The sequence below is a fragment of the Zonotrichia leucophrys genome, chromosome 15 (assembly GCF_028769735.1).
Source record: "Zonotrichia leucophrys gambelii isolate GWCS_2022_RI chromosome 15, RI_Zleu_2.0, whole genome shotgun sequence".
NCBI lineage: Eukaryota > Metazoa > Chordata > Aves > Passeriformes > Passerellidae > Zonotrichia > Zonotrichia leucophrys.
The window spans coordinates 12,239,659-12,251,796 of NC_088185.1; the positions used below are offsets into that span (position 1 = coordinate 12,239,659).

General features: G+C 51.0%; 1 protein-coding gene across 3 annotated transcripts in view; it reads right to left on the reverse strand.

The window, feature by feature from the left end:
- The window catches only part of KSR2 (kinase suppressor of ras 2), a 90,855-nt gene that overhangs the window by 52,758 nt on the left and 25,959 nt on the right, over positions 1-12,138 (reverse strand). For all 3 annotated transcript variants that reach the window (XM_064727045.1, XM_064727043.1, XM_064727044.1), the window contains exon 5: positions 4,658-4,839. In XM_064727045.1, coding sequence (XP_064583115.1) covers positions 4,658-4,839 — 182 coding nt within the window. The remainder of the gene's footprint in view (positions 1-4,657; positions 4,840-12,138) is intronic.

Below are 12,138 nucleotides of genomic sequence, written 5' to 3' on the forward strand. Positions count from 1 at the left end.
GGATCACGAATATCTCCACCACCAGGTGAAAATCCCAGTCCAGAGACAAATCATAATATCCATGGAATGGTTTGGGTGGGAGAGAATCTTAAAGATTATCCAATCCCACCCCTGCCATGGGCAGGGACCACCTCCCACTGTCCCAGGCTGCTCCCAGCCCCATCCAGCCTGGCCTTGGGCACTGCCAGGGATCCAGGGGCAGCCCCAGCTGCTCTGGGCACCCTGTGCCAGCTGCAGTGACAGAGTTCCAATGTCTCAGCCTGTGGCAGCTCCAGGGACACTGTCCCAGTGTCTCCCCACCAGCCTGGGTTTACTTCCCCATGGTCCCAGCCAAGCACCCCAGGGAGATGCTCTGCAGCAAAATCCCTTCATGAGACATCCCAGGCCTTGCTCGTGCTGCATTTAGGGCCAAAATAGGATGGGAGAGATCCCAGAGCAGCTTCTCCAGCAGCTTTCCCTCCCCAGGACAGAAATCCATGCAGGATTCAAGGTACAAAGGCATCACCTGCTCCCTCTATCAGGGCATATGGCAGATATTCCACATGGAATTTGGGAAGTGTCCCTGTCTGTCACAGTCACATTTTCTGAAAAATCTCCTTGCCCAGGATTCTTCTCTTGGGAAGCTGAGAGGCCTCAGTGAAAAGGAAAACAATTCTTATCTCATTTGCTTCTCCTGTGTTGTGCTGGTGTGGAATGGGTTTGGAGATTGCTAACCCACAGGGGATTGTTCCATTGGATTCTGCTGTGAGTTGTTTTCACTCTTTGGCCAATCAGGGCCAAGTGGTGTCAGGACTCTGGACAGAGTCACAAGTTTTCATTATTATCATTTTTTTAGCATTGAGTAAGTGTCCTTTCTGTATTCTTTAGTATAGTTTAGTATAGTATTCTTTAATATAATATAGTATCATAAAAGAATAAATTAGCCTTCTGAGAACATGGAGTCAAATCCTTCCTTTAATTCCTTTCCTTCCTCTGGGAACCCCACAAACACAAGACCTGTCCATATGAGGGTTGGAATGGGATGTGGGATGGTCCTTGAGGTCCCTTCCACCCCTGTGGATCACAGCGAGCTCCAGTGGGTGGAAGGCTGACCCAGGCTGGATCCAGCAGGATGAAACCAAAGCTGAGCTGGAGCAGATGGGATCATCTGAAGCAGGAGCTGTTCCCAGAACATCTCTCCAGTAAGGAAAGAATCTCTTTCTAACCCAGGTAGTTCCCCCTTCCAAAGTGGCAATCCCATTTATCCATCTCAAATGCCACATTCAGCTGGCTTAAAGCCTGACATGGGGATGTCCCCCCCAATTCCCAGCCTTGCAGGCTCAGTTGGGCTCATCCAGAAAAAGCTGTGCCCTCTGGAGCCTCGCTGCCAGCTGTGGCCAGATGTGGCTGCAGGGAGCTGCCAGCACAGCTGGGGAGTGTCAGGGAGGAGGAAACCCCTGGTGCTCCCCAAGAAAGGAGGTTCCCTTTGGGAAGTGCCCTCCTGGAGGTGGCTGGGGCTGGGACAGCGTTAGGGAGGAGTGTCCCCCACCAAAGCCACCCCAGCACTGTGGGGTGACCATGGAGAGGGGGCGTGGGTGGCACTGGCTGCTTCCCCATGTCACCTTCAGCACCATTGTCGCATCCCTGGGTCCAGCCTGGTGCTTTCCAAAGGAAAAGCTGGATTTAGGACTCTGGGACTCCCACCCCAACCCAATGGACATTTTCCTGGATTCCACCAAACCTGCCTGAGATCAGCCCTTCAGGGGCTCTTCCAGGACCTGGGGGGGCTCAAGGAGCCCTGGTGGCATCTCAGCCACCACTTGTCACTTGGCCATGCCTGGCTGGGATCCCGCTCATGCTCAACACCATAAACTGCAAATTCCTCACTCACAAAGCCAAGAGGAAGAAACAGGACCAGGAGAATCCCCCCAGGGCAGAGCAGCAGCACAGTGGGTGTGATGGAGCTGTCACACAGGACTGGGCAGGGAGGGGACAGCCCTGGAGACCACATTAAACCAGTTATTCTACAACTTCTGAGGGGCAGCTCAGGTGTCTGCTCCCTGTGAGAGTGAAAGGGAATGGCTGGAGCTGTGCTGGGAGGTTTGGGTGGAGATCAGGGCAAGATTCTGCCCCCAGAGGGTGCTGGCACTGCCCAGGCTGCCCAGGGAATGGGCACGGCCCCGAGGCTGCCAGAGCTCCAGGAGCCTTTGGGCAGCACTGCCAGGGATGGACAGGGTGGGGGTGTTGGGGGGTCTGGAGCTGGATCAGCGATCCCTGAGGATCAACTCAGGATATTCCATGATCCTGTGATTCCCCCAGCCAGATTTGCTGGAGGAAGAGGCTCCTTCTGCAGCTCCCTCCAGCCCTTTGTGAAAATCCATTCCCATCAGGACAAAGGGATGTTAAAAATCAGAGGGAAGCATCCAAACCCTCTCCTGACCCGGGCCAGGGATGACTCAGATGGGAACGTGCTCCTGCCAGGAGCAGCAAGGCTGTGGAATGGAAATCATGGAGAGACAGCCAGGGAGGGACAGGGCCTGCCTGGGCTCCCCTCACCCATCTCCAGCTGACAACAACAACAATTTTTGTATTTCCGTGCTAAGGGAAGTAATTCCACAGCAATCCAGAGCACCTGGGTGCTGCTGTGCTGCTCCCACAGGGGGAAAAGGGAAGAGGGATTTTTAGAAGAAAACATAGGGATGGGATATGGTGGAGAGCTCAGGTGCTGAACCACCACAAGGATGGGGACAGGGAATCCTTGGGATGCAGGGAGGGCTTGGAGCAACCTCTCCAGTGGGAGATGTCCCTGCTCATGGACAGGGATGAGCTTCAGGCTCCCTTCCAGCCCAAATCATTCCATGATTCTGCTCCCTACAAACATATATCTGCCCTGCTTGGTGTAACTCCCACATGGACGTTGTTCCTTCAAGGACCAAACAGTGTGGAAGAGGTTTCACAGTGACTTCTGTGAGCCAGAGAAGTTTGGTGAGAGGACCCATGTTTACCCCTAAAAGAATTTCCTAACAAGGTCATTGACAACAAAACCAAGAAAGAGAGAAGGATAAATAAGAGAAACCTGCAACTGCCTGTTCCAATGAGCACTTTGTATTTCCTGACCAATGAGAAAAGTATAAACTTATGAGTTTTGTGAGAATGTAGAACAAGCAGGCATGCTGTAACAAAAACAGGTTTGAAGCCTCCTGCAAACGGAGTGTGTTGCTTTCCATTGTCTCCATCTCAACCACGACAAAACTGCTCCACTGATGCCAAACATTCCAGCAGGGATCAACCAGCTGGGGAAACCCAGCTCCCATCCAGCCCAGCAAACATTCCCAGCAGCCAGGGAGGTCGGAGGAAATGAGAGGAGACACCTCTCTGGCAGGGTGAGTCACTTGCCAGCCCATCACTGCCATCGCGTCTCGCTGTGGCCATGCCACGTCCCATCAGGATGTCACAGCACGGCTCAGAATCCAACACTGAGCAAAACTAATCCAAGGAGACACTCCAGGGAGGGCTGGGAGTGGGGTTTGGTCTGTGATTCCTGCTCTGTTGGTCTGGGCTGTGAGCTGAGCACAGAAAATTGTGTGGGAAACAGCAAGGCAGAAATGCCCCTCAGTCTGGGCAAACCTGGAGTTGGGTGTTGGAAATCTCTGGGCACAGCATGCAGAGCTCCTGCCAGGTGCCACTGTCCCCAAAGGCAAAGGGACAGGGGGAAAAGGACAGCAGGACTGGCTGGGTGAGCCCTCAGTGACCCCAGACTGCCGGGGAAGGGAAGAAGGAAAGGGAAATGGAAAAGGAGAAAGGGAAAGGGAAAGGAAATTTGGCTGCAAGCCCTCTGGCTGCAAAACCTTCTCCAGCCTGCTCCTTGAGCAGGAGGAACAAGTGGAAGACCCCAAAACAAGCCAAGAAGACATTTCCAGAAAGGCAACAAGGGAAAAATCCAGGGAAGGGACAATGACAGAAACCCAGCCTGGTGTGGAGTTGGAGGAAGTTTTAACTGAGGAACAAGAGGCAAAGGAAGCTTGGCTGGGAATCACATCCAGCAGCTGCCATGTGTTTCCTCCAGGGAAGTTTTTCTTGGGCCACGCCTGGCTTGGGAAAGTTTCAATCCCTGTGGAATTAATCCCAGCACTGCTGTGGGACCAGGAAACGAGGGCCAGGCTGCTCCTCCCAGACCTGGGTGAGCTCACGGAGCCAAACCCAGCCAGTGAGTGCCACCAGCAGCATCTCCTGGGAGAGGACAGAGCCCTGCCAGGTGGGATCAGCTCCACGGTGTTTGCACCAGGACTGGCTTCCCAAAACTCCACATCAGCTCCACATCCTGAGGGATTGAGCAGTTCTGCCCTTCATGTCAAAGCAAGGACCCAGGAGAGGTTTAAACACAAGAGGTGAAACCACAAAAGTTTACAAACTCACCCATAGAAAAGTCACTTTTAGGTGACAGCCAGGCAGTGCCACCACCCCAGACATCACAAAAACCTCTGTGGCTTCCCAAAAAACAGAAATAATCAAGCTTTTGGGGCTATCTTTGCCCACAGATCTCCAAACACCAACACGAGGCACCTCCACCAGGGCTGTGCTCATTCCACAACGCTCAACCAATGTCCTCCAAACTCCACAGTCCCATCCCCTGCCTGGCACCTCCCACCCTGGCAGGGGCACCCGAGGGAGCACTCACTGGCAGAGAAGGTGGCGTCGGTGTGCACGGGCGGCGTGGAGGGCAGGAAGGGCGGGTAGCCCACGAAGAAGGAGCGCAGGGAGCGCTCGGAGAGCAGCGGGGAGCGCTGGGCAGGGATGTTCTCACAGCTCCCCACGCTGTTGTGGATCTTGAGGTTCAGGGGCTTGTTCTTCTTCTTGACTCTGGGAGGGAAGAGAGGGAAAAGGAGGGAGAAGTGAAGGGAAAGGAGTTGGGGATGGGATGGTGGCACCCGTGGGATGGGGGTGCTGCTGCATCATCTCCCGTGTGATAATTAATGCAGCTTCCCCATGGGAATTCCCAATCCCTCCCCACCATCAAAGGCAATTTTCATTAAGGAACATTCCAGAGCTTTTCTTCTTGAGAACCTGGGTGAAAAAAAAAAATCATTTGGTCCAAAAGCTCGTCAGCCTCAGCCTTGCTGACCTTGTCCAATCCCCTAAATGGTCACATTTAATGTCACTACATCAAATAAAGGGCCCAAGCAAGGGTGGGCTGCAGTGGAGAATGTGAGGGACCCCAAGAGAGTCCCAGGAACCACCACAGGGCCATGGTGTGGACAACCCAAAACACTGAGGGAAGTTCCTCAGAAATGAAACTCTGCAGAGCAGGAGGAGGAGTCGTCTGCTCTGTCAGTCCAATCTCCCTCCTGTCCCATTTTTCCACACTGAGACAAGGCCCAGCGTTGTTCTGCTGGCTCAGATGATCCCAAAGCTGCACCAGACTGGAAGGCTTTGGGATGCAGAGTGACTCTGGCAGCTCAGATGGGCCGGGCTGCAGGATCCTGGCACTCAGAGCTGCTCCAGCTCATCCACTCCGGCTGCCACGGAGTGAGGAGCAGAGAGAGCCCTGGGAAAGGCAGCTCAGCCCGCTGGGGATCTGCAGAATCTGGGACAGAGATCCTTGGAGAGCATCCTGGCAGTGCAACACCTCAAGGATTCCTGGAATGCTCCATCCATAATCCCTGCATCCCAGCTGGAGCACTGCATCCAGCTCTGTGTCCCAGCACAGGAGGGACCTGGAGCTGCTGGAGAGAGCCCAGAGGAGGCACCAGAGATGCTGCAAGGGCTGGAGCCAGGCTGGGAGAGCTGGGGGTGCTCACCTGGAGAGGAGAAGGCTCCAGGGAGAGCTCAGAGCCCCTTGCAGGGCCTGAAGGGGCTCCAGGAGAGCTGGAGAGGGACTGGGGACAAGGGATGGAGGGACAGGACACAGGGAATGGCTCCCAGTGCCAGAGGGCAGGGCTGGATGGGATATTGGGAATTGGGAATTGTTCCCTGGCAGGGTGGGCAGGCCCTGGAGCTGAGCATGTCCCACCACTCCCAGCGGTGCTCGGGGGCATCTGGCCCTGCCAGGCGATAGGAAATGGCCTCTTAATGAAGAAAATTAAACCATCCTCTAATAAGTTAATTATTTCCTCACACAGGAAAGCTGCTGCTGTGTTTAGGGTGGCTGCTAGGACCTCTTTGGGCTCAGGATGGGGTGGATGTTCCAGGCTGGTCCAGCTGAGCAGCTCTCCTGGCTTGGAACTCCTTGGGGTCAGCCCCACAGCTGATGGTCATGGAGCCATGGAATGGGTTGGGTGGGAAGGGACATTAGAGCTCATTAAAGGACATGGGCAGGGACACCTTCCATCATCCCAGGCTGCTCCCAGCCCCAGTGTCCAGCCTGGCCTTGGGCACTGCCAGGGATCCAGGATGGGCACCCTGTGCCAGGGCCTGCCCACCCTGCCAGGGAACAATTCCTAATTCCCAATATCCCATCTATCTCTCCCTGGTGGCCCCAAATCCAGCCCATCCCCTGCACTGCTGCTCCTCAATCCCAACCCCACCACGGGGTCTCCACCAAAAATCCCATTGCTGCTCCCCTGGCCTGGCCCCAGCCCCCCTGAGCTCAACCCCGGCCCAAAGCCCTTCCTGAGAGGCAGTGATTAAGCACTAATCTCGTTTTTTTCCACCCATAAATCAGTTCCAGACCAAATATTTACTGCGAGCATCATTTCCTCGCCAAGCAGTGCTGCTGACAGCTCTCATTATTAGGAAGGATGAGTGATTTTGGACAGAGAGAGATTTTTTTTTTCCTCTCTCTGTTTCTTCAGGAGAAGAAAAAATAATAAAGAATAATAAACACCAGGATCCAAGTGGGTGACTGGGCTGGCTGCCCATCCTCCCATGGCTTTGATCCCTGTCCTGAGGGAAGGGGGGCAAGGACTGAAGCCTGGAGAGGAGGAGGAGCGTCCATGGAAAACTCCCTGGCACAGGGGGCTCACAGGGACAGGGATCCTGTCCCCTGGCTTGGGGACAAGCAGTGTCTGAGGGACACGGAGCAAACCCAGCCTTGTTTGGGGCTTCTTGGGCAAAAGAGGGTCAAAAATCATCCCTGGGCAGGGCTGGAGAGTGAGGCCAGTCATGAGAACCTCATAAAGGACTTGTTGCCATGAGGGATCATCCATCCATCCATCCATCCATCCATCCATCCATCCATCCATCCATCCATCCATTCCATCATCTCATCTCACCATCCATCATCCATCCATCCATCCATCCATCCATCCATCCATCATCCATCCATCATCCATCCATCCATCCATCCATCATCCATCCATCCATCCATCCATCCATCCATCCATCCATCCATCCATCCATCCATCCATCCATCCATCCATCCATCCATCATCCATCCATCATCCATCATCCATCCATCCATCCATCATCCATCCATCCATCCATCCATCCATCCATCCATCCATCCATCTCATCATCCATCCATCCATCACCATCCATCCATCATCCATCCATCCATCCATCCATCCATCCATTCCATCCATCATCCATCCATCCATCCATCCATCCATCCATCCATCCATCCATCCATCCATCCGTCATCCAACCATCCATCCATCATCCATCCATCCATCCTAAACTAAACTAAACTAAACTAAACTAAACTACCAACCAACCAACCAACCAACCAAACAAACCAAACCAAACCAAACCAAAACAAAAAACCCCAAGGTAAAACATCAGCCTAATTTCAATTTTCCCTAGGGATAACGCCCAAGACAGCCCTGTTTCAGGAAAGGGAGGCAGGATTATGGAGCAGATATTTTTTATTTTGGCCCCAAAGGGTTTGGAGGGAGCAGAGAGAACCACACCTGGTCCATCTCAAGGCTTGGAGGCCCCCCAAAATCTGGGAGACGCCCACAGCACCCTCCCTCCAGGGATGGCAGGAACATGCCACCATGGGCCAAGGGCGCCTTCCCTGCCAGATTTGGAGCAGATCCTGAAATCTGGACATTCCCACTATTTTTGGTTTTTTGCCTCTCTCCACTCTATTCTCTGCTCCAGGAGGCTCCAAATCCGGGCATTCCCGGGATTCTACCCTTCAGGGCAGGTCCCCAGCAGCACATCAGGGTCAGTCCCTGCTCCACTCAGCCCTTGGCTTCCCAAACCTTTCCCAAAATCTCAACCCTTGGCACATCGTGAGCACACCCAGCATCCCCCTCTCCTTCACCTCTCACCACCCCTTAACCCTCTGCAGACCCAAATTCCTCATTTTTCCTTATTTTTCCTCCTTTTTTCTGTGGAGCATCGGGGTTAATTCCTGCCTCGGGATGCTTGGGAAAATCAGTGCAGAGAGAGATTCCTTCTCAGATAGGTGAATGCCAACGATTGGGGCTGTAATTTCATGCAGGAATTTGCTAAATATATAATGATAGATGAAAAAAAAAAAAAGAAAGAAAGAAAAGAAAGTGGGGAATAAAAAAAAATAATTAAAAAAAAAAGGCGAGCGAGTTTGAAGCGTTTAATGCAAATCCCTTGAGGTGTCAATCCCGCCTGAATGGCTCATCCCCGCCTGCTCGGTGGGATCAGTCAAACGCTTATCACCGGCTTGGGGAGGGGAAAAATAGAGGGTTTCAACAGGAGCTGAAAAACAGGAGCAGACAGCGGGACAAAGGGCCCGTCACCGCTGCCAGGGAGGGCAGGGAGTGACAGGGGGATGCTGCAGGGAGGGCGGGGATGATTGTTTGGGATTTCCACAGAAAGGAGCCCGGGGAGGTTTTGCCCTGCTGGGATGTCCAGGGATGGTTTGGGGGCTGGAGGAGCAGGAGGTGCTGGGAGAAGATGGAATGTGAGGGTGGGCACAGTGGGATCTGTGTGTTACAGGGAGTAAAAATCCATCACAGGGCTGTGGCGCTTCCAGGATATGGCTGATCCCAAAAAAAATCCCAAAGAGGACACCCTCATCATTCCTCAGCCCCTGGCAGTGCTCATCTCCATTCCCAACTCTTAAAAAACCTGGAAATCGAGTCAATGTTCACTGTGATGCTCCTGGAATATGGCTGATCCCAAAAAACATACCAAAGGGGACACCTCAACCATTCCCCAGTTCTGGCAGTGCTCATTTCCATTCCCAACTCTTAGAAAATCTGGAAATCAAGTCAATATTCTCAGGGCTGTGTTACTTCTGGAGTATGGCTGATCCCAAAAAGCATCCCAAAGGGAACACCCCAAACATTCCCCAGCCCCTGGCAGTGCTCATCCTCCATTCCCAACTCTTAAAAAACCCAGAAATTGAGCCAATGTTCACAGGGCTGTGATGTTTCTGGAATATGGCTGATCCCAAAAAGCATCCCAAAGAGGACACCCTCATCATTCCTCAGCCCCTGGCAGTGCTCATCTCCATTCCCAACTCTTAAAAAACCTGGAAATCAAGTCAATATTCTCAGGGCTGTGATACTTCTGGAGTATGGCTGATCCCAAAAAGCATCCCAAAGGGAACACCCCAAACATTTCCCTGGCAGCACTCATCTCTTAAAAAACCCAGAAATTCCCAAATCTTAAAAAACCTGGAAATCAAGTCAATATTCTCAGGGCTGTGATACTTCTGGAGCATGGCTGATCCCAAAAAACATCCCAAAAACACCCCAACCATTCCTCAGCTCTGGCAGTGCTCATCTCCATTCCCAAATCTTAAAAAATCCAGAAATCAAGTCAATGTTCACAGAGCTGTGGTGCACCTGAAATATGGCTCATCCCAAAAAGTATCCCAAAAAGTATCCCAAAGGGGACACACCAATCACCCCCTGGCAGGGCTGGAATATGGCTGATCCCAAAAAGCATCCCAAAGGGGACACCCCAACCATTCCTCAGCTCTGGCATTGCTTATCTCCATTCCCAACTCTTAAAAACCACAGAAATCAAGTGAATGTTCTCAGGGCTGTGATGCTCCTGGAGTATGGCTAATCCCAAAAAACATCCCAAAGGGAACACCCCAAACATTTCCCAGCCCTGGCAGGGCTTGTCTCCATTCCCAGCTCTTAAAAAATCTGGAAATCAAGTCAATGTTCCTGGGGCTGTGATGCTCCTGAATATGGCTGATCCCAAAAACCATCCCAAAGGGAACACCCCAAACTCTGATAGTGCTCATCTCCCATTCCCAGCTCTTAAAAACCTGGAAATCGAGTCAATATTCTCAGGGCCATGATACTCCTGGAGTATGGCTGATCCCAAAAAACATCCCAAAGGGAACACCCCAACCATTCCCCAGCTCTGGCAGTGCTCATTTCCATTCCCAACTCTTAGAAAATCTGGAAATCAAGTCAATATTCTCAGGGCTGTGATACTCCTGGAGTATGGCTGATCCCAAAAAACATCCCAAAGGGAACACCCCAACCATTTCCCTGGCAGGGCTCATCTCTTAAAAAACCCAGAAATTCCCAACTCTTAAAAAACCTGGAAATCGAGTCAATATTCTCAGGGCCGTGATACTTCTGGAGCATGGCTGATCCCAAAAAACATCCCAAAAACACCCCAACCATTCCCCAGCTCTGGCAGCACTCATCCTCCATTCCCAACTCTTAAAAATCCCGGAAATCCAGTAAGTAGCCACCTGCTCTGCAGGCATTTGTTGTCACTCCCATTCTTATTGCCATTTAAAAGAATTAAAACGGGTTTAATTTAAGATTGAGCCACAAGGCAGGAGCCAGAGCCAGGTGATGTTTTATTCACCACTTTGCTCCTCGTCAGCACACACCAATTTCCACACAAGCGTTGCTCTTAAAGGAAGGGAAATAGAGTGGGAGAAAAAAAAAATAAAAATAAAAATCCTCTCCTCGGTATTTCAGCTGTAAAGGATTAAAGATCGCTGCAGCCTGGCCAGGATTCAGCCCCGAAGATTTGTGGCTTTTGGAGTGCTTTAACTGCACAATATTCCCGATTAAATCAGGGCAAGGAGCAGGTGAAGTGCTGCCCCCGTGCCTCCTGCACCAGCAGCACCCACTGGAATGGGAAAAAAGGGAATAAAACACTCAGAATCAAGCACTCACATTCACTCTGGCATTTTTTGGGACGGCAAAAAGGGGAAGAAAATCCTCAGATTCACTCTGGCATTCTTTGGAATGGTAAAAAAAAAAGGAAGAAAAGCTTCAGATTCACTCAGGCATTCTTTGGAATGGTAAAAATAAAAAGGAGAAGAAAACACTCAGATTCACTCTGGAATTCTTTGGAATGGCAAAAACAGGGAAGAAAATCTTCAAATTCACTCTTTGGAATGGCAAATAAAAAGGAAGAAAGCACTCAGATTCACTCTGGAATTCTTTGGAATGGTGAAAAAAAAGGAAGAAAAGCCTCAGATTCACTCTGGCATTCTTTGGAATGGTGAAAAAAGGGAAGAAAAGCCTCAGATTCACTCTGGCATTCTTTGGAATGGCAAAAAAGGAAGAAAAGCCTCAGATTCACTCTGGCATTCTTTGGAATGGCAAAAAATGGGAAAAAAGCTTCAGATTCACTCAGGAATTCTTTGGAATGGGAAAAAAGGAAGAAAAGCCTCAGATTCACTCTGGCATTCTTTGGAATGGCAAAAAATGGGAAAAAAGCTTCAGATTCACTCAGGAATTCTTTGGAATGGTGAAAAAAAAGGAAGAAAAGCCTCAGATTCACTCTGGAATTCTTTGGAATGGCAAAAACAGGGAAGAAAATCTTCAAATTCACTCTTTGGAATGGCAAATAAAAAGGAAGAAAACATTCCGATTCACTCTGGCATTCTTTGGAATGGCAAAAAAAAAGGGAAGATATGCCTCAGATTCACTCTGGCATTCTTAGGAATGGTATTAAAAAGAAAAAAAAAAAGGAAGAAAAGCCTCAGATTCACTCTGGCATTGTTTCAGGCAGGAATGATTTGGTGGGAAGAGAGCTTGAAGGTGATTTTATCCCAACCTTGCCATGGGCAGGGACACCTCCCACTGTCCCAGGGCTCCAGGGGCAGCCACAGCTTCAGTCTGTGCTCACAGGGAACAATTCCTCATTCCCAATTTCCCATCCATCCCTGCAGTGGGAAGCCATTCCCTCTGTCCTGTCCCTCCTTAGCAAAGCTCCTCTCCAGAATTTCTCTCACTTTTCCCTTCCAGTTCCCATACTGGCACACAGATGGCAAAATCCGACCTTTCTCTCAAATAAACCATTAAA